The sequence below is a fragment of the Elgaria multicarinata genome, chromosome 8 (assembly GCF_023053635.1).
Source record: "Elgaria multicarinata webbii isolate HBS135686 ecotype San Diego chromosome 8, rElgMul1.1.pri, whole genome shotgun sequence".
NCBI lineage: Eukaryota > Metazoa > Chordata > Lepidosauria > Squamata > Anguidae > Elgaria > Elgaria multicarinata.
In genome coordinates, this window is record NC_086178.1 from 98,136,873 (window position 1) to 98,160,555 (window position 23,683).

The 23,683-nt window shown below is 40.2% G+C and overlaps 1 protein-coding gene across 9 annotated transcripts in view; it reads left to right on the plus strand.

Moving 5' to 3' along the window:
* ANK3 (ankyrin 3) overlaps positions 1–23,683 on the plus strand; it is a 264,099-nt gene that overhangs the window by 194,498 nt on the left and 45,918 nt on the right. For all 9 annotated transcript variants that reach the window (XM_063133078.1, XM_063133081.1, XM_063133084.1 and 6 more), the window contains 4 exons: positions 4,419–4,525; positions 13,689–13,913; positions 21,050–21,204; positions 23,023–23,234. In XM_063133078.1, the coding sequence (XP_062989148.1) occupies positions 4,419–4,525; positions 13,689–13,913; positions 21,050–21,204; positions 23,023–23,234 (699 nt within the window). The remainder of the gene's footprint in view (positions 1–4,418; positions 4,526–13,688; positions 13,914–21,049; positions 21,205–23,022; positions 23,235–23,683) is intronic.

The following is a 23,683-nucleotide window of genomic DNA, read 5'->3' on the forward strand; positions in this document are numbered from 1 at the left end:
ATTTGGCACTGAGCTGTTGACTTGCATTTTTTTTAAAAAAAAAAAGAATAAGAAATTGGAGCCTAACAAGACCACCTGAAATGCACATAACACAAGCCCACCAGCCCCTTTTTTTAAATGGCCAGGGGGGGATTTGCAGCAGAGGAGTAGGCAAAGAGGGTGAAGGTGCTTAACTCTTTCCCTATCTGTTACCCCAAAATTATTTTCTACCCTCACAAACCCTGTGAGTGGAATGCAGCTGAGGGGATATTTATTTTGAGCAGAAAAGTGGAGCAGACAGCGAAAAGGGTTAAGCACGCTTTCCTTCCTTGCTGCTTTTTGAATCATCCCTCCCAAAGCAGTTTCTGTCTCTCAAACACACACACACACACACACACACACACACACACACACACACTCTTTGACATTTTGCTTACTTTATTTTGGACCCAGGGTGGAAGGAGGGGAGGTGGCAGCAGCAGTGTTGGTCTCTTGTGCTCAAAATGGTGGTGCTATTTCAATGTTCAGCTGGCTTTCTGTAATGTTTTATAAGAGGCTTCTCAGGCTTCAGTTAGACTCTCCTTCACCCTTTTCTAGGCATTTAAGATGATGATGATGAGGAAACGCACAGTCTAGATTTCTTTCATCCTGTCTGGGCAGATGTCTGAGTGGTAGTGCCAGCTGTTTTGCAGGTCCCTTATGGCAGACTTTTGGGGCAGTCTGAAGAAACTCAGTCTGTTCTGAGCAACATGCCACTCAGACTGAGGAGTCAGGCTAGAAACTGCAGTTAGTGAAGGCCAGGTGGGAACCTGTTTGTTTCCTTGGGGCCCTGGGTTCGTCTGAGCCTGAGTGTTGCCCTGGGAGCTGAGGGAGCAATATGTCAGGGCAAGATCACGCAATTCCCTACTATTGACATGAATTTTTGTGAACTGCCCAGAAAGCTTTGGCTATGGGGTAGAATAGAAATGTAATAAATAAATATGCTGATATAGTGATCTGCTTTACACTGAGTCAAACTGTTGACACATGTAATGCCTACTCTGGCTGTCTTGGATTGCGTACCCTGGCTGGTGGCTGCTCTCCCAGCAGGGATCGTTCCCAGTCCTATGTCTCTTTTCATTAGGAGATGCCAAGGGTTGAACTTGGAATGCCATGAAAAGTTTGTGCTCCACCACATGCTAACTAAGTGGTTTTATGTGTACCGACTAGAGCTGAGTGATTTTGGTGAACAGTTTTGCCAAAAGAACACCTTTTTTTAAAAGATACCCCGCTCTCATCAGTGATTTTTCAGGTATCACTGTGAAAGGAGCAGAAGCATTTACCTATTCAACAGGCGTTGTATTAAAAAAAAAAAGTTTAGTTTGCCTTCATCTTCCTGATTGGTAAAAATCACCCATGTGACCAATGCTGGAAGCATTGCCTTAACAGACAATTAGGATTGTGACATCAGCACATATACAAAATCTGATTGGTTACATAGCATTGTGATATCACCATATTCACTAGTTATCTGTATAGCTGGCTTTATGTAGTTGTCCTGGTCCTGCTCACTGTTGCAATGTGGCTTTGAGTCTAGTCTTACTAGCAAGGCCAGGGAGCTGGCGAGCACGTCTGTGACAAGTTAGCCAAAGTTGTGGGGCGCTATCTAGCTCATGAATCACACCAGACTAGGAGTGAAGCTGATGGTGATAAACAGCAGCTGAATGCTACACTTCATACTCTCAACCAAATGGTAGAAATGTATTTTCAAGTATCCATTTTCACATGTGTTGGGTTGTATTTGAGAGTAACTATGTGAATAGTTATCTCTGTTGTATTTCTTTTGATGAAATATCAGTTCATATAGCAAACATATCTAGTCCTTGCTTATAGTGTAGAACAGAGATGTTTTTTGCAGGGGTTATTCTCTGGAAGCAATACGAAAGAGTCCCTACTTCTCTAATGAAAGGGCTTTTAGAAGTGGCATTCATTAAAAGTTTAAATGTAGCATACTTGTGCAGTGACCTGGACAGCAATATTTTGGTATTCCTGCCATGCTTAACAGGCTTGTAAGCCCACAGTAGCTTTCAGTATGCTTGAATTACTGTTGCTGACTTCCCGAATTTTGGCAGGAATGGCAAATCAGAATTTTAACCCTCCAATACTTGAAAGAAGCTCTTACCTAACCTGATATTGCGGTCAAATCAACCGTAACTAGGGGTGCAATCTTATGTATATTTAGATAGAAGAAGTACTACAACTCCTAGCATTCTCTAACCAGCATGGCTGGCTGGGGAATGCTGGGAATTGTAGGACTTTTTCCTGTCTAAATATGCATAGCATTAAGCTCTACATTTTGGGTTTGTTTAAAATCAACAATAACATGAGATGTATTTGACAGTGACTCCAGTTTCATGTAAAATATGAAATTGATGGTGTGGATGGATAGTGGTTGCTCAGAGATGCTTTCCTTCAACTTAAAACCACCTGCTAGATCATACAGCTCCTTCTCCCAGGAGAACTGATTGGACCTTTCCTTAATGGCCTTCCAATGTACGTTTTTCTTTCACCAGGCCTTTGGTCTGGGTTGAGTTTCACTTTGGAAAATGGAGAAAGAGAGATTTCCTAACCTGCAGTTGGCTTCCCTGCCATAAAAATGGCTGCTTATCCAGCACATTTAAAGATGGGACAGATCAATTATTCCTGACATGGGAACCTAAATAGGTTGTTGTTGTTTTTTGAAGCAGTCTGTGAGCTGAGAGACTGAATAATAATGAAGAGGTCTGGAGAACTCAAAAGCTTGCGCAATCTGTTATGCCATTTTGGCTGGTCCTAATAAGAGGATTGCCCAACTCTGGATTTTGGATAATAACAGATACAAGTAGATGTCATGTAATCAGAACTCTGCTTGCTATCTTTATTTGTGCTTTAAGTACAGCAGGAAAACAACTTATTTATAATATCCACTGAGGTTCGGAATGGTGTACCATGCTATTGGTAGATCGGGCACTGTTATTTTCTGGCTACCAAATAAGAGGGTTCTTTGTGAAACTCTTAAACTACTTGAGCGGCTTGTCTGCACTCTGTGAGGCTTGAGCTGGCTTAAAGTTTGAATAAATATATGGACCTAAGACACAGGTGACCATTTAGCTTGATCCCCTCTGAAAGCTAGCTAGTAGCAATAGGATACAAAGAGAAAAATCTACTCATTTAAATTTCCCCTTCATTGGAATTCTTGGTTGCTGCTTGCTGTTTGTTCTTGTTTGCTTTGCAATGATTGTTCAAGGCCACTCAAGTAATCCTTCTATAGGCCTACTCATCCATTCCCTAATCTGGATCAACTCAATGTGTGCCAGGACAGGAGGATCATGATTGCTTGCCTAACCAACCCATGGGACTCCCCACATTTGACATAATATCTAAGTAGTAAATACATATGTATATACACTGAGAACGGTTTGAAGGCACATGATGCAGTTAAGTAGGTCTGGCCTGATAAACTACCTGGTTGGTACTGCCCGAGAGCCATAAATATAAGCTACTTCAAGGAATAGTGGAGTATAAATGTGAAAAACAAGCAGAGTCCTTGTGGTGTATAGACTGGCCTTAGCTAGACCTAAGGTTTATCCTGGGATCGTCCCTGCCTGCTCCCGGGATGTCCTGTGTGTCATTTACATGAACAGGGATGACCCCAGGACGATCCCGGGATAAACCTTAGGTGTAGCTAAGGCCACAGTCTCCCCCCCCCCCCCCATGTTATCCATTTATACCTCCCGTGAAACATGGAAGGAGCAGGCAGGGTGTGATTCCACAGCCATACCAAGTGTTGAATGTACCCAGTTTTGCTAGTTGTCAATGTGTATTTATAAGGGAAGCACATGCTTTCAGATGGCAGAATGTCATTTTAGAATGACTGTGTATTCAGTAAGGGGGTTGCTAATGGGCTCGCCATCCAGATGCCATGGATAAAGTATTTGGCTTATTTGTGGGGGAGTCCATCACTCAGATCACTGCTCTCCCCTGAACTCATTTTATTGTTGTTCAGAATATAGCCAAGACGGTGTAGCGATTAAAGTATCGGACGATGACCAAGGACAGGCAGATTCAACTCCTCACTCAGCCATAATGTCTAGTTACTAGCTCTCAGCATAACTTATCTCACAGGGTTGTTGTGAAGATAAAATGGGGTGGAAGAGTTATGGACACTACCCTGAGCTCTTTGAAGGAATAAATATAATCAATCAATAATAAATAAAATGGGTGGTATAGTGTCCAAAGTCAGTAGGCTGCTGTTGTGACAGCATCAGTAAAGATTGTAAAAGTACCTTGTACATTTAAAGTGAGATATTACTAATGTATCATCACTATAAAAGGACCATCTGATCTGTTTCCGTTTGATAAAATGTTTAACTTCATTTTCTCTGCTGAGCTGATGTTTCTTCTTGTCCATCTCTTTGAAGCACCTGACGTTTCCCAGAGAATTTGACTCTGACTCGCTCAGGCACTACAGCTGGGCTGCAGATACCTTGGACAATGTTAATCTTGTCTCCAGCCCCATTCATTCTGGGTAAGTAACTTGAAAGATTTCCTTTTCTTATTCTGCATGAAACTGTGCAATGGGTGGGGTGGGGAGAGGGCAATAGCCTGTTAAATTTCAGTGTCATTTCTGTATCTCATAAAGCAAACTGAATTGAACTGGTGACTTGAGTGTGAGCATCACTTCAATCACTACTACTATGACATCAGAATGCATCATTAGATTGATTGCTATGAAACATTTTAAACTCACGTGGCTGCTCTTGGAAATCACTTCAACATAAAAAGGAGAGTTGTATATTTTCAAAGAGACTTTGGTCCGTTTTCTGCTAACTGGCTTGCCACAGTCTGCAGCGACTTGGGCTAGTTCAAGGATTTCCATGTTTTTTTGATTTGCGTAAATTTCAGCCGCAATTTCACTATTTGTGCAAATTTTGGCCCGACCAAAAAAAAAAAAAGAAACACGGAAATAGTCCCCAGAGTTCGGAGTCAGGTAGGCAGCAAAACTCTATTGAGCCCAAAAATGGCCGGATTTCCAAGTGATGGACATCCTTAATCCAAAATATGTTGATAAACTAGAGTGTGGAGAGTAATTCCTTTGGAGTGCTCTTGTGATTGAAGAACATAATGTGAGACACAGTACATAGTATTTTATAAGGTTTATATCCAATCTAAGGTTTTGCTTTTTATTGATGGAGCCATACACACACTACATTTATTTACTCAAAAATAAGTTGTATTTAGTAATGGGAGAAAATAAATGCTTGTAATTAATTATACTGGGTATAATCCAAAGAAATGTATCTGTGCACAGTTCAAGTGCTGAGGTTCCCTGGATTTCAGTCACGTTTAAGAAGAATTAACTTAATTTGAATTGCCCAATGGTTTGTAAGGTTCATTAAATTTACCAAAAAAAACCAAACAAATTGATTTTAAATGTTAATAACAACCCTCTCTTGGTGTTGTAAATGTTATTTTTAAATGTTTAGCTGTACTTACTAGAATTGCAAGGTGTGTTTCATTTCCTCTTCTTTCCTTCAAAAACATGTCTATAATTAGAGGTAAAACAATTTTTCTACCACCAAATAAAAATATGAACAGTGATTTGTATGTATATTTCTGAAGTTATTCTATTGTTTAAATCCATTTTAAACTTATGGTGTCTCTTAGCGTTAGAGGAGATAAATAATTTAAGGATAAGATTCAAAGTACACATATGCAGGAACTTTCTCTGATTAAAACAAAAGTACCATGTGTATGTCTGTGTGTGTGTGTGTGTGTACGTACACACTCTCACACACATTCCTAGTTCTTTCTTCCAGTGTTAATTCAGTTTATTCCAAGAAAATAAAAGATTTGTCCCAAAATTTGTCAGTACACTTACAATACATTGTATTTAATTTTGTGGAGGACGAGAAGAGAGTCCCACCAAGAAAAAATATTCAGAATATGATCCCAATCGTGTTGGTGACATTCATATTCTTAGCTGACACACCCTCTAGCAAATGAAAATAGATGTAATGCAATTGCATTTAAAAGAGTGCAGCTCATGTTACGCTAGCAAGGGTGGGAGCCACTTCAAAGAGGGCTTGTCTCCTTCCACTTTAAGCTTTTAAGGTTAACTATAAAACGTGCAGATTTCTACAGCATGGGAAGTATAGATTTAACCTTGAAATGTCACCAAAGGTCTGTCGGCCTCAGATTCTTGAAAAGGCGAACCTTGGGGACTGGGAAGTGGGAGAGATGTAGCAACAAGCAAATGAACTCACTTCAGAAAGATTTTTACCATCATGTAACCCACTGAATTATTAACTGGCTAGAATACAGAGGCTGCAGGTATTAATAACTCATTTTTTGCTGCAAATTGCTGCTCTTGCATTGGCTATGAAGGCAACACACATAGGGTGCCTGCTATGAAAGCAGATATTGGACGTATCAAATGAACACAGAGTTTATATGCTCATGCTGCATTTAGTGCCAGCCCTTTTCTAGAATGTGCCAGTTCCATTTAAATAATATCTTTTCCTCTCTGCCTTCGCACTTGTTTTTAATTTCCATTATGGCTATGTACAAACCGCTGAATTCGGTCCCTTGCATTTTGGTGTCATAAAAAAGGAGGGGATACTTTGGAAACTCAATAGGATGGCCCAGTTAGCATGGGCAAGGTGCATTTGCAAAGTTTCCACCAAATGAAAATGGAATGGCTGTAACTTTTAGTTATTAATCCTACAATCCTGTACATCAGGGGTGGAGAATGTGTGACTGTCCAGTTTGTTGTTGGACTTCAACTCCCCTCATCCCTCAGCACTGTCTGTGCTGACTAGGGTTGATAAGGAGGCCACATGTTCCAAACCCCTGCTATACAAACGTGTGAGCAAGTGCCACTGAAATCACGGGATTTCTTCTGTATTGTCATGTCTAGCATTGCATCGTGAATGCCTCTGTACAGATTCAGCAAACTGGGTAAAGGGAATTCACAGTGGGCTGTGGGATCATGCCACATATCTGCCCCTAGCCCCCATATGTTTGGTAGGATGCTCTTGCTATGTACATCCAACATGCCCTATCTTTATTCCACAGAAGAGAATCATGGGTTATTGGGTGTATGTTATAAGAGTCCATGAACTCCTATAATTATGATCATTACATTTTTATCCCAGCCTCCCTTTCAGGAAATCAAATCAGTATACATGCTTCCCCCATCCTCTCAGCATCCCTTTGAAATAGGCTAGGTTGGGAGATGGTGAGTAGTCTAATATCACCTAGTGCACTTCATGACTAAACTAGGATTTGAACCCAGCTCTCCCCAGTCGAAGCCAGAGGCTGCATTCTGACATCAGGATAAACCATGGTTTATTGTTCTAGGAATAAGCCTATGCTGCCACCCACTCCCACCCCCTAGGCTTGCAGCCTATCCTTGCCCCACCTCTGGTACAGCTGCAAGGAGTTCAAGAGCTTTTTGCAGACTTGATTAACTGCAGCTACTCATACAGAACTGTTAGAAGAAAAAATCTATTTGAGGTTTTTCTGTCGGGTTTTAAGCATTCAAGTGGATATATAGAATGATGTCCGGAACCCCTGCCTTTTTGGTCATAGCATTAGCCATATGGTTGGTGTAATTCTGAAGAAGCAAATCAGCGAAAACAGGATTAATTTACACCGGTAGCCTGTTAAAGCCTATTGAAAGAAAAAAGCCTATTGAAAGAAATTTATGTTAAAAGTCTAACAAGCCTATTGAAAGAAATTTATGTTAATTCAAAAAATAATGTGAAAAGCCTATTGAAAGACATTTAAGTTAAAATCTGAAAAAGCATATTGAAAGAAATTTATGTTAATTCAAAATATATTGTGAGATTTTGTTATTGAAAGAGGTCTATGTCAAATTAAAAACAAAAAAAAGTATTAAGGTTTTCTATCACCCCCTTTGATAATATGTTTAGTATTTAGAATATTGTATATTATAGTAGTTGTGTGCCTTTGGCACTCATTGGTTGCTATTATTCATATCAACTACTGACTTCTTTAATTTTGTGTATAGTTTTGCATTACTTTAATCAACACAAATGCTGATGTAATACTTGCCTCCCCCCTATACTGAGAGCTATATAAATCCTTATATAAATATAATTGCTAGCAAAAACTTTAAATGCAGTAAAATAGATGTATATTATAAAACATGAGGTTGTGGGGTTTTTTTTAAAAAAAACAACAACAGGAAAATCTTCACCAACACCCTGCCAAGATCAAACTGAAACACTTTGCTTTTGTTATTATTTTGCCTTTGCTTATAATTGACATTTTCTGTTGCTTGCTTCTAATTATCTCACATTATTTTTTCCCAATTTGCTTTCTAAATTATTTTGCAGCTATTCCTCTCCACTCCCCCAGTATGATTCAAGGTGATGATATTGTCCGTGACTCCTCATTTTGCTTTTATATATGTTTTATATCCCCCCACAGTTTAAACGTGTCTAGATGTTTTTAGTGCATCCGGTTGACTCCTAGTCCTTTCCACTTTTTTATTGTAGACATTCCACTTTTTTATTTTTTTATTTTTAGCTTTTAGCATTGTGCTTTAGAAATTGTTCTGTCACATCATTAACCTGATAATAATTTAGATGATCATCAACTACTAATTGTATTCATACAGACTGTGCATGAAGTGTTCAAAAACATAGTGAACTGTAATGTATACATACGAGAAAGCAAAGGGGTAGAATTGTATTAGCAAGTTAGTTTGCAAACAGATGCGAAAATATCTACAAGGACCATTTTTAAAAGACAGGAAATGTTTGAATAATTACTAGGGTCCTGAATTCTTGGTAATGATGGTTGAATTTGACACTGTTGTGCTGCATGAGAATACCATGAAATAACATGAGCCATATTCACTGGTTGGGCAGACTGTTTAGAATCAGCACATGGGCAAGCAACAGGATTGCCCCCAGTTTACCTCCACAAACCCTTAGATATCCACTAAAAGTATTTTTGAGTTCGGACAACACGTTTCTCAACAGTGGTTTTAGGACTCCACAGTGGAGTTTTTACACCACCATTGAGAAATGTGTTGTCTGGCGAGAAAACTCTATGCAATGGTGGAGTTCTTTTAGAAAACACTCCATGCAGAATATCCATGCTGTGCAGAGGAAAGTTCCTGCACAACTGTTGTGTTGTGAGGTGGGCTCCATGGAGTTTTCCATTGTCTTGAGTTGACTTTTCCCACTGGCTACAGAGTTCTCTCGCAAGAGCAGCGAAAGGAGGGAGTGCCGCTTTAGGAGAACCACCAAGATTGTTTGCAATGGCTGATGGAATACCATCGGGAGGACCAGGGGAGGAGACAGGGTGGAGGAACTGTCAATCAAACGTCACAATGGATTTTACTCAACTCTACGGTAGCCCACAGTCGCACAACGGTGGAGTTAGAACATGTTGTGTGGGGAGTACCCCCTAAAAACGCAACCATTGAGTGAAGTTTTCATACTGCGTTGACTGACGTGTTGTCTGAACTGAGCCACACAATGTGCACACAGGACTGCTTGGAGGCTTCTCACAAGACAGATCAATGGCAAAAGTGTTCCCTTCTGGGTGGAAAGTTTGAAAAGCACTGGTTTGAAATATCAGGGGACAGCTCACAACAAACAAATATTTAGCAAATAAAAACACCCCTCAATAATACAAAAGAAGCTGCAGCAAAAAAACAAAACAAAAACCCACAACACATAGGAATAAAAATATTTTAAAATGTGTTTAAGAACAGGAACTAATTAAAACAGCAAATGAAGGCCTTTGTAAGAAGGAAGGTATTCGTCAGCTTCTGGAAGGTCGGAAGTGAGAAGTATGAGTTGGATAACAAGGTCATTGAAAAGACCTTCATCCAACAGAAAGAGCCCTTCTTTTGGAAAAAGAATCCCTCAGAGGAAGGATCCAACCCTATGTCGAGAGTCTAGGTTCAATAGGAATGACTTCTTTCCCTTGATTTCCCCCTGAATTTGGCCAGTTGTTCTTAGCTAGGCAGAACACACAGTAATCAAACGGCTAACAACTGAGAACTATAATAGAGTTCATTTGCCCTGTCTACGATCAAGGCCTTTGTGCTCTTGCTTAATAGCTTAGCTGGCATTTTTAGTGCCAATGTTTCCATTCACTAGCTGGGCAGTAGTTGGCTTGATGCTTGGCAGCATTCTAGAGAATTCCACTGAATTTTCCAGGAGCTGCTCCTAGAAAATGTGCTTGTTTTACCAGTGGGGGGCTGTCGACTCCTTAGGGAGTCGTAAGGATGAGGAATCTTGTATGTATGTGGGCTGAGGCACTGAGGATTGTCCAGTGCTGACAGGCCCCAAAAGTCCTCTTTCAGTTTTCTTGCCTAAAGCCCTTTGTTAGTATAGAGTTTGTTCAGTTCTTGACTTTCATGCAGTCAAGACGATTGTGAACAGACTGAGCTTTTTCTAGGGTCTTTTATTGCCCCCAAGTAAGTTAGTTAATGAAAGTCAGCAGGTGTAGGAGAGGAGAAGAATAGAGGAAGACATAATGTCAAAAGGAAGGAATGGCCAGAAATTGCCAAAAGTATGTGAGCGCTCACATTTATACTCTCTTGAAGTCCAGGCCTCTTCCCCTGAGACCTCCTCCATTGCATTTATGAACCAACTGCTCCCGCAGATAGTTGAGGACACAACTTTCCCCAGGCCACCACCACCACCATGACACAGGTGGCACTAAAAAGCTCAGTACCTCTGACAAACCTGGCTGCTGGGACAAATGGGACATTTTTCCCATAGGCACAATTGCCCTGGATAGGACATGTATAAATTAATGACATTTACTGTAATTTTATCCGAAAAACCAGTCCATTCATATGGCATCCCAATGTAGGACAAATGGCGACAACGTCTGCAATGGAATCCAGGTTTCAAATCCAAGTGTAATAGTACTTCATGCCTCTCAATCCTAGGCTTGTATATTTCATAGAATCATAGAATAATAGAGTTGGAAGGGGCCTATGAAGCCATCGAGTCCAACCCCCTGCTCATTGCAGGAATCCACCCTAAAGCACCCCTGACAGATGGCCGTCCAGCGTCCTCTTGAAGGCCTCTAGTGTGGGACAGCCCACAACCTCCCTAGGTAACTGGTTCCATTGTCATACTGCTCTAACAGTCAGGAAGTTTTTCCTGATGTCCAGCTGGAATCTGGCTTCCTGTAACTTGAGCCCATTATTCCATGTCCTGCACTCTGGAAGGTTTGAGAAGAGATCCTGGCCCTCCTCTGTGTGACAACCTTTCAAGAATTTGAAGAATGCTATCATGTCTCCCCTCAATCTTCTCTTCTCCAGGCTAAACATGCCCAGTTCTTTCAGTCTCTCTTCATTGGGCTTTGTTTCCTGAGATCTGGGAAAATGGAAAGGGTAGCATTATTCATTCATTGTGCACTTCCATTACTTGTTAGGACTTTGTGGCCAGTGGCCAGTAAACACAATGGGCTGGATCCAGACTAAGTTAATTGAATTTTCATCCCTTTAAAATCAATGAAATGAGTTAGTCGTGAATTAACTTCAGCCATTTGTTTCAATGGATCCAGCCCATTTTCACCAGTCTTTCTACCTCCCATTCTCTAAAACGTAAATGGTGACATCAGTTGCTATCTTACTTAGAGCATCTTCATGTCATCATGGTGATATCTACATGAATACTGATGTACAAGGTGTGATCTTGGGTGGAGGACCAAAACTTTTCACTGTTCAGGTGCTTACAATTTAACAGCTGGGAAGGAGCACCAAGACTGCATGCTCCCTCTTCACCCCTCCCCTCCTCAGCACTTACAACTTGGTTGCAACCTTAAGGCCAGTTTACTAATCATGATCGTAAACCACAGTTTGAAGTTTGGTTTAAGATACTGATTAGTAAACAGACATTAAACCACAGTTCCCTATGTTGGATGTACACTATACCCAACTGATGGTGGTGGGCAATCTGTCTTTCAGAGAAGCTTGCCTTCCATTATTAATCATCTCACCGAGGAACCTTTGATTTTTAGAGCCACTTTGGCAACCTAACTCTTCATGTTCTATTCTGTGCTTGACAGTCCTGGACAATCTCAGTACTAAAACTGTGGGTAGTTTTTTTTTTTAAAAAAAAAATAGCATTCTAATTTACCATCATAATACTGAGCAGTTCTGTTGTGCATGCCAGGCTCACTCTTTGAAACACAGGATGCTGCAGAAAGTTGTAACAGTGCAATGTTGCTGATTAGTGCATGAATAATACACTAACAGTAGACAGAGACACAGTTGTTAACTATCGTAGTTTTCACTATCACATTGACGTGGTTCACACAACACAACAACCCACGATAGGTGATCACCCATGGTAGGTTGTTGTGATATCTGAACCTGGCCAAGTTTCCACAGGGTGGCTTATTTTTCACGAATGAACCATCCTGAGAACCTGTGGGTGAGTTTGCACACCACACTAAGCCACTCCTGAGAGGGTGGATGGCTTGTCTATTACTCCCCACACTCGCATCAGATCACAAAAAAAATATTTTTATGAGCCCTTATGAATGTGGGAATGGGCTCTTTTTTTTTTAAAAAAAAGTATCTGCTAGCAAAAGAAGTCCTGAAGTGGTGGCAGATGAAATTGACAAGGACATTGACAAGAGAGCCATATGCTGGGCTAAATAGCAGACAGGTGGTCTTGTGCTCTTGCACACTTTTGCAAGACCCCCTCCTCAAATATGTAAAGTTTCCAAATGTATTACTATGTTTATAAGGGCTCAGAAAATGGATTCTATTTGGCAATCTGATGGGGGCGGGGAGTTTCCCTCAGGGGAACCAATTGCAGAAAGGGTGCTGATGTAGGGACCAAGAAATGAGGAATTCTGCTGCAAGGGCACCTGGGATACATACCCAAAGCTGGTGAGAGGACTGTGGGGAGGGGGTGTGCTGAGGAGGGAAATAACCCATGGTAAACCAAAGAGCACCCAATCATCTGTCAGGTTAGCGAGTAGACAACAATCCATGGTGGTTTATTCTCAGAGTGGCACAGCATGACGTGTGAACTCATCCATTGTACTGAACATAATAATTTTGACGAAACATTCATCTTGCTAGTAAAACAATAGAACTTCATGGTCTATCAGGAGTGCACAACTGGTGGCTTCCATGTGCCGCCCCCCCCCCCGGTCTTCACTGCAGCCCCTCACAAATACCCTGCCCTCCCTCCCACCAGCTTTCCACTTCCTCCGTCAGCGATTGTCATACAGGTCACTCTTTTCTGACACTTCTACTAGCAAAGAAAGAACAATCTGTGTCAGGATTGCGTGTGTGTGTGTGTGTGGCCCCCGATCCCAAAACTAACATTTCATGTGGCCCTCGGGGCTAGAAATATTGTGCACCCCTGATTATATATATATGCCTAGAATACACTTCACAAGGGTATTATGTGACTAACAGAGCACAATCTCATGCATGTCTACTCAAATGTAAGTCTCCCAGGTATGTGGATATAACATTGCAGTCTTAGGCTCAATGGGACTTAATTCTGAGTAGACATGATAGAATTGCATTGTAAGTGAGGCTGTTCTGTTATCTTCCTTCTCATCAGTTTCATTGTAGTAATTTGATTTTAGTCAACATTTGTGGTCATACTTTAAAAACAACCACCACCACTTGATGACCTTTTCTTCTTGTTTTCCCCCTACAGCTTCCTGGTTAGTTTTATGGTTGATGCACGTGGGGGTTCAATGAGGGGCAGCCGTCACCATGGCATGAGGATTATCATTCCGCCACGTAAATGCACAGCGCCCACCCGCATCACCTGCCGCTTGGTAAAGAGGCATAAACTGGCCAGCCCTCCACCCATGGTTGAAGGAGAAGGATTGGCTAGTAGACTGGTAGAAATGGGGCCCTCAGGTGCACAGTTCTTAGGGTGAGTTGTTCTATGAATTGTATTGCTGGCTGCCATATTACATCTGTATTATTTTTCCTTTACCATTTGGATCTATGCATTTCCTATTGAAATAACTTAATTTGAGGTAGGCCTCCATTCCTTTTAAACAATAACAATAATAAGCTTACATCTGTATTTTTTTAATCCTAGGCAGAATTCTCTGTGGTACCAAGAACAATTTTATCTGCTTTAAATTTAAGGGGAAGGGGGGAATCAATTAATCAAAATCTTGATTCATCTCCATTGACATCAAAGTGAGATGTGTAAATGTATGCCATGGCAGGATTTGGAAGCACTATTAAATTACATGCCCAGCACCAACAGTTACGAAATGCCGTTGTCCTCAAATGTATACTCTATAGAAATACCTCCCTTGTCCTTGAGAGCTGCATGCCTGTACTGAGTGAAGAATAAACCATTAAATATGCATTTTGTAGCAGTTCATCTGAGCAATCTACTAACACAAATACCAACAGCAGACATTTTCCCAGCTAACTTTAGGGGAAACAATCCACTATGATGTGGGGGTTCATAAATATATAAATATATATATTTTTTAAAAAAGATGATAAATTTTGTTCATTACCATTCATGGTCCCTAGTAGAAAGTTCTGTCAGGAATGACAGCTTGCTCCTAATTTCCCCTCTTGTTTTTCTTCCTGCTGCATGGATGTTATTCAGTAAACTGCACCTTCCTACCAGTCCTCCTCCTCTAAATGAGGGCGAGAGCATGGTTAGCCGAATCCTGCAGCTTGGGCCTCAAGGAACAAAATTTATTGGGTAGGATGTTTCTAAGAAAAGATATCAAATGTCTACAGTTTTTTTTTCTTTTTAGAATTATTATTTTTTTGGTTTTGACTTGCTTTTTTTTTTTGGTTTGGTGTTTTGATCATTCCCATTTTTTAAGTTAACAACAACAACAACAATGAAAAGCTTTCAGTTGATTTAACCATCACTGAAAGAAAAATCATAGTGGCTTGATTTTATTCCAGCACTGCTCCTGTAAAATTGATATTGTGCTTCTAGGCATGTGGAATTCACTGCAAGCATTTCTGCTTTCATAACTTCTGTGCTTTTTCCTAATTTTTAATCAAATTTTAACCGTTTCAGCTGTGTCGACTACATTAAAACACACACACATACACACCACTACACACATGGTGATGGTCCATTGATTTTAGTCTTGTTGGTAGAGAAGGTATTTATACATGGTTTTGGAGTCCGCTTATGGCGAGGAATAGCATTGCCCAAATTGAGCCATTTTGAATAAGTAGATATTTGTAAAACAGGGGTGGCCAAATATAAGCCCGCGGCATGAAACTGTCTCCTCTGGAACTGTGTGGTGGCTATCACAATGGCCCCGTTCAGACAACACGCTAAACCATGCAGCATGGTTTAGCGTGTTGTCTGAACGGGGCCAATGAGAAGATCAGTAAGGATGGCCATGCATCCCTGAAAGGTCATGTCCTCCATTATTGACCTTTCCTAACATGATACAAACAGAGCAGAACATTCCAGGGTACACGCTTCGTTCATATGGGGTAGTGGCAAGGTCTTAACAAATCAGCAGCCTAGAATGAAACTATAGAACTGCCTTCCTTAGCCTAGTGTCCTCTAGATGCTTTTGACAACAACTTTCATTAGCCCCCTGGATGATGGGAGTTGAAGTCCAAAACGTCTAGAGGGCACCAGGTTTATTTTGATTTATTGAAAACATTTCTTCGCCACCTCTCAGGGCAGAAGCCCTCCCAAGGTGGCTTACAACCATACATTAAAAGCAATATAAGTGTAGATGGTAAATTCGGTTGAAAACAAAAGCTCACAGTAAAAAAATTACAATAAAAACAACAGGTTGGGGATGGTTGCCCTGGAAGGTGCCCTATAACCATTAATAATATGTAGAGGTTTCTTGGCAGATAAATTGATGTAGAAAAGGCTTTTCCTGAGGGTCAGAAGTCCACTTCCTTAGTCATCTGCACTGATTGAAAAGGAAGATCAAAAACCTCATCCCTAGAGATACTGCTCTGTATATGAATGTTTGTGATGTTTTAAACAGAATGTTGTTCTGGATTTTATGACCAGTACATTCTCCAGGCTCTACGAATGGTCTGAGAACATCTGAGGCTGTAGCTGAAGATCTAATCAGGGCCTGGATTCAAGACTGTTGGGATCCACATATAATCTCTTGCAAGTTTCCAAGGAAGACACATCTTCATGCGCTTAACGGCCAGAATGAACACAATACGCACACTCCATTCACTTTTGTCTCTTGGCTAAACTAGACGGGATGTTAATCACACAATTAGCAGTTGTTTGTTGTTGCTTTTAAAAAGTAAAAAGCAGCTGTGACCGGAGGGGGGGACCCAAATCGGGACCACAGTGGAGAGAGGGATTTAACCCTTTGCCACCAGTATGGTCCTTATCCAGATACCCCCTTTCCCATGACTGCAGTTTACACCAAGCTGATGCAAAGGTGTATGGATAAAGAGTAAAATCCTTTCTCCCCAACTTGCCCTCCATCATCCAAATCCGTATTTCCCCTCCCACACACCTGTGGGTTTGTTTTTTTAAGTGACGCAACTGCTAGTTGCATGATTGCCATCATATCTAGTTTGGCCTTTGCTTTTGTCTTTGGGCACCTACAGCCCATAGGTTTGTTATTGCTGTTTGTAACACTTGTGAGCAGATTCTCTGTAGAGCATGGATAGGGGCCCTCCAAGGCCCTTTCTACCCCTAAGAATTATCCCAAGAAAATGGAGGGATCGTCCCTGCCTGCTCCCGGGATCCCCTGTGTGTCATTTGCATGCACAGGGATGATACCAGGACGATCCCTAGAAAAAAAAGGCAGGTGTAGAAATGGCCAAATGTTTTAGACTACAGCTCCCCTAATTCCTGGCTATGGGTCTTGGTGGCTGGGGCTTATGGGAGCTGTAGTGCAAAACATATGGAGGGGACCAGGTTGCCTACTTCCATTGCAGCACATCAAGAAGCAGGAACAATCTTCCTGAACACTGAGAACTTAGAATTTTATCTCCTTCACACAGACACACACCACCTCAATGGATAGACAGGTGTTCTCTTGTTCCTGTTGTGCTCATAGTGTACCTTGGCATGCCACCATGTTCTAATACATTTCTTAAAATGCTGAGGAGTTGCAGTTTGGCCACCCCTGTGACCAAAGTTGGTCTTATTTATTAGAATTCAATAAATGACCTCATTGAATAAGATTGATTAAAAGTTAACCCTTTGAAAATTGAATTATGTTTCAGGTTGGAAAACAAAAGTGTGTTTTGAATATACATAATGTACAAAAATCAGAAAGCTATAATGTCCATATTTAAAATCTTTGAAAGACTTGAATATTTTGACTGACTGCACTCAAAGGTTTTGAAGTTTAACGTAGCATGTTGTTCCAAGTCCTGTGTTCAATACCTGTTTAATACCTTCTCTGTGAGTATTGTTTATATTCATGCACAAAACTGTGTGGATCTTAATACAGAGAGACAGTATCTGATATATTCACCTGCAAAGATTGTATTCAAAGGAGAATTTTCAGTGTGCCGAAACATTTTCTAAGTTGGGAGCTGTGAGCGAAGGTTGGGCAAGCAAGTGGAATGGTTGATACCCTTCTCTTTTTGAGATGTTGGAACAAACCCTCAAATACAATACTAAAATAACAATTGGCACTTTGCAGAAATAAACAAAGGCACGATCTATCCGGAGTCAAGCACTCAACCCATAGTATTATTTAAGCTTATGCTAAATGCACCCATTGAAATCAGGGGGATGTAAAAGTGATTAAATTAACTGGACCATGCCCTGTTTGTTACTACTGTTTCTAATTTTTAATCCTAATGGAAAAATATAAGAGCTGGACAAAATCTGTATCCATTCCTAGTTAGTATCAACTCATAGCTCTTTGATGTCTACACAGCATGGTGATACATATAATGGGGTAAAGCTATGTACAACCTCTGTGGGAATTTAATGATACTGTCTGTTTAAATGTCCAAGCTGCATAGTTCATAAATGCTCATGTATCTGAGATGGAATTCTTCAAATGCTTCTCTTGACCATGAGCAAAGATGCCCATCTTATTAAGGAATGGCATGGAAAACAAAGAGCTGTAACTGATTGTTTTTCACACTGGTGACTTAATTTTGCATTTGTAATCCCAGATGGAAGCCACACAGTCAGGTAACATTAGGTACAGCTGCTATCCAATATGAAAACAGTTGCATCAGCTCATGGTTCTGTCCCAGAGCTTTTTTCGGTGGGTCACAAGTTGCACAGGCCTGCTCAGCCAAGAGCAGAGGTACTAATTAGCTAACTGTTTAAATTGGTACCCATTGTGAAAGTACAAGAGTATTTAAAATTAGGGTGACCATATGAAAAGGAGGTCAGGGCTCCTGTATCTTTAACAGTTGTATTGAAAAGGAAATTTCAGCAGGTGTCATTTGTATATATGGGGAGCCTGGTGAAATTTCCTCTTCATCACAATAGTTAAAGCTGCAGGTGTCCTGCCCTCTTTTAAATCTGGTCACTCTAGTATAGCTCCTGCAGCTTTAACTGTGGTGATGAAGAGGGAATTTCACCAGGTTCTCCATACATACAAATGACATATGCTGAAATTTCCTTTTCTATGCAACTGTTAAAGATACAGGAGCCCTGTCCTCCTTTTGATATGGTCACCCTAGTATTTATCTCTAGTGGTTAAGAGACCAAGACTGTGAAACTGAGCTAGTGTAAGATATCCCAGATCATTGGCTAAGGGCATTACTAGTTGCACCATCATTGCAAAGGACAAAGCAATAGATTCTATTGTGGCATGGTTGATCAGGTCTATCAACATTGGCTTGGTACAGATTTAAAATTTCCAGTCTCCTAACTAATGAACACTTGCTTCTAACTATGGTTGCAAACTCTGGTTTGAAATTAACCATGGTTAACATTAACATCAGATCAGCTTCAGAAATTTCTTGTGTAACAGGGGGAAAGGGCATGTGAGCACATAGAACTATCTGGATCTAATTGTTGTTGGGAGAAGAGTTTGGGGAAGGACCATAGCTTAGTGGTAGCTTAGCATACTAGGCTAGGTCGTAGGTTCAGTACCTGGCATCGCCAGGTAAAGAATCTCAGTTGATAGGTAGTTTGATGGCTGAGACCCTGGAGATCTGCTGCCCATCGGATTAGACAAAACTGGGGTAGATGGACAAATAGTCCTGGTATGTTCCTATGTAATATTAAACCTGCATTGGACCATTAGGTTTCGTTGCCATGGAAGAAAGCAGCCTAATAATACCACTGCTTTTTACTTGTGTACAAGGTCCAAAATATTTCCTGGAATCCTACATATTAAGTTGTTGAGCTGATCGTTTCTGCATTCATAAACTGATACCAGTAGGCTTTGACATCAAGGCCAAAGCCAGGTAGTTGACATGCAGATGCTCCCATAAGTGTTTAAATCTGCTACGGATCATATCTGATCAATATTTTGCAGGACCTTTAGCATTTTGGAATTTCTGTGGACCGCTCAGAGAGCCCTGGCTATGGGAGCGGTATATAAGTGCAATAATAAATAAATAAATAAATAATATGAAGCATTTGGAAAGAAGCATGAATTCATACAAAAGGTAGTGGAAAAAAATAGATGTCTCAACTGGCAGTCAAGTCAAATCTAATAGCTAGCTCTAATACATGCTAGAGTAAAGCCTACTGAACTCAGTGGGACACCCCCATTGAACTCAATGGGACTGAGTTGTTCCATTGAACACAATCAAATTAGACTGTGTACATTTTGGGTTACAATAATTGGTTTGTATGAAAGATTTCATCTCAGCGTTATCCTGGGGGGAAACCTGTACTTCCCATCCTAGTCAGTGTAAAAAGTGGCATGTCAGCAAAATGGAACTTGTTTGTTTTTTGTCTTAAACCTGACTGTGTCTCTTCTACACCTGAGAATCAAAGTCTGTCTTTGCCTATGCTGGTGCATTGTTCATTGATACTGATTAAAGGGCTGTGTGTATTTTGTGATTCTGTGCAAGGTCAGAAAAAGTACAGATTGTGGTACTGAGCACAGAATCCATTTTCCTGGGACTCTCAGTTTTCCCTTAAGAAGGGCTTGAAACTGTAGGGATTAGATCTCCCGTGGTCACAGAATGGAGCTTCAGTGCCTGTTTAAACCTGCTTTTATTTACAATGTATTTAAATATCTTTGGTGCAAAATGTCGATTCCCTCTTTATCTTTTCTTTTTTAAATGCAGACCATACATGCAGCCCCTAGTAAATAGCTTTGTGTATATGCAGGATTGTGTGTATATATGGATACACGGACACACACATCTTGATTCTGCTCAAGCAGAGGAAAAGCAAAATCCACCTTCGTGTTTTACCCTAAAAAATTTTTTTAAAAAAAGCAGGTTTGCAGACAATTGCAATTGCAATGATATGCTTGGAATTGGGTGGAAAACATCAGGCCAAGTCTCAAAACAAAGCCAGAGGGATTATGAATTAAGATTTCCAGAAATTGGGGTCTTGTGCATCAGTGTCCTGCAAAATTTCCTCTTATTCTTTCCTGCAGCTAGCAGAAACAGAAAAAAAATGCAAACAGAAAGACTTTATCCAGTTTAGCTTAAGTTGCATCATTTATACCCGTTGCAGAATTCAGCTTTTCTTGGCACAGAATTTCAGTTACTTTGATACAACACGTTCACCCCTTTTTTTTTTTTTTTTAGTGCTGAGTACACACAGCCCTGAATATATGGCATTATGTATGCATAGCCAAGTGCAGGATGAGCTTGCCTGTTGAAACCCTTTCTTTTAATTTGCATATATGTATTTTTGTAACTTTAGTTTGTTTGTGCAAATTGATGTACGTCAGCACTCCTGTGTGTGCTTATCTCCATCTGTAGTTGGAGTGGATAATTGAAATGGTAACTTGCCATTAGAACTGGAAAGGGTTTTGCAGCTTTGCCAGTTATTAACCATTTTTTCCATAAGCGCGCTTGTAGCTGTATGAGCAATATAGAGCTCTGAGTAAGGGAGGGATGTGTAGAAAACTGAAAAATGCACGTACAATATGAATGGCTTCTTCTTCTTCTTTTTATTGGGTGTAGTCCTGTCATAGTGGAAATCCCTCATTTTGGATCTATGCGAGGAAAGGAAAGGGAATTGATTGTGCTCCGAAGTGAAAATGGTGAAACGTGGAAGGAACACCAGTATGACAGCAGGCATGAAAACCTCACTGAAATACTGAATGGCATGAATGAAGGTGAATATGTCCTATTACCGCGTTCACCTGTACTAGTGTTAAAACTGCTGGAGAAATAGTGGGTGTTGTTTTAGAAATACTGGGTGTTATTTTAAAAATAGTGGGTGTTGTTTTAGAAATAGTGGGTGTTGTAATAATGTGTTGTTTTATAAATGATTAAAGCCAAATTGCATGGTGATTGTACAAATGACATCATCACCGCACAATAGGGTATAGATATACAACCATAAGTATCATCCCTGCCAGCAAAAAATAAATAAATATAACCCTCCAACCAAGTACTAATTTTGGAAGTGCAAAAAAAAAAGTTAAGAAATATTTTTCAGTGCCCAAATATATGTTCCAGAAGTGAACAGGTGATACTCATTTAACTTCACAATTAATACTTATCATCAATTTCACATTTTTTAAAAAAAAAGAGTTTTGTTACTTCTGCTAATTCTGCCACAATACATAATTTCCATAACATTTCATTTTGTTGTTGTTGGAACAGCTTTTGTTTGCCATCTCACTACTATTTCCACTTGTGCCAATGTTAACAGATTTTCACACATTTTCAGCAGTAAAATGTCTTATACCCTAAATAAGGGATAGGCAGAAATTCCAGGTGTTTGGACTTCAACTCACAGCATTTTTGACAATCAGCCATGCTGGCAGGTGTCCCCCCCCCACACACACACGTAGTTGAAGTCTAAGCATCTGCAGATCTACCTTCCCCAAGGTTCCCTAAGTCAGCCTTCCACAAGGTGGTGTCCTCCAGATGTTTTAAACTACAACTCCTGTAATCCATGCTGGCTGAGGCTGATGTAGACCAAAACATCTGGAGGATACCACATTAGGGAAGGCTGCCCTAAGAATTTACTGTTAACTTACAACTCCATGCAGTTTTGTCTGTGAAAAAGGCCAGACTTCTCCATGTGAAGAAATGTACAGATGCCTGAACCAGAGCTGCATGGGTGGTGTAGGATGGGAAAAGTGAAAAGGGATGAAGTGATGGCATCTTGATGACATATATAGGAGCTGTCCCAGTATTATTACTTCTTTGTTATCTGATTCTACGGGGAGATAAATTCTAGCCACCCATTCCTTGTCTTTTCTCCATGTTAAAATGGAATGATTTCTGTTTTTGCTGAAAGTGGCACCATCTGCTGGCAAAGATAGATATCAGATCCAAAGACATTTATAAATGTATAAATTAAAAAAAGGGAGAAACCCATGTATGAAACATAACCTGGGACTTTCGAATCACAGTGGGAATGATTTTACATTGAAAGGTGTGTTATGAAATTCATTAGATACATAAATAATAATACAAAGATTTCTAGATGTTCCTATATCTTATCCAACCTTTCTTGAGAGCAGATCATCACAAGCTATTCTAGCCAATTCATAAAGAGTGGAACATATACCACCCACCCAAAACAACAATTTGTCCAGATGTATTTTTAGGATTCACCTTACAGCCACCACCTTGATATTATTATTATTATTATTATTATTATTATTATTATTATTATTATTATTATTATTTATATAGCACCATCAATGTACATGGTGCTGTACAGAGTAAAACAGTAAATAGCAAGACCCTGCCGCATAGGCTTTAGGTTATTCTTTGGAAGTGGAAGAGGGGGGGTGTTCTTTGAGAAATTATTAGGTTAAGGATAGTTTATAACTTTCATAGCTACTCAAAAGACATTCATAGATAAGACATTCTGGCAGAAATAGCAAAGGCCGTCTTTGAAAAGTCCTGTCGTATAATCTCTGAGCGGTAATATTGGGATGTGATTTAAACATTGTCGCTTTTTGCTCACACAGAGCTGGACAGTGCCGAAGAACTCGAGAAGAAGCGTATCTGCAGAATCATTACCAAGGACTTCCCCCAGTACTTCGCTGTGGTTTCGCGAATTAAGCAAGAAAGCAACCAGATAGGTCCAGAGGGTGGCATCTTGAGCAGTACAACGGTGCCTCGTGTCCAAGCTTCTTTCCCCGAAGGAGCGTTAACCAAAAGAATACGAGTCGGCCTTCAGGTAACAAGCTCCCATATTTTTGAAAAGCAGAGGTTAATCTGAACTGGGGATGTGTGAATCAGGGAAGCACGATCTCCCCAAATTCTCCAAATTCCATCTCAGACCGCTTTCTGACTCGAGTCCATATCCAAATGCGGGCTTTGTTTTTGTTTTGTATGAAAATTGTTGTGTATTTTTCAAAAGGTACACAATGGTTGTGAGTTCTTTAAAATGTATGTGTTCTTCTTCCATTGATTAAAGTGTACTTGTGTGCATTTTTCCAAAGTACATTCTTTTTCATGCACATTTTTCGAACGTACGCCTGCTGTTGAACACCTTTTATTTTTGGTCTGGGAATCATATTGCAAGCTCAGAAATGTACAGACTCTGACTGCAGATGATGTTTGAGTCCTTTTTCAGTCCGGAATGAATAATTAAGTAAATCCTAATTAAAAATGAACTAAAATGAA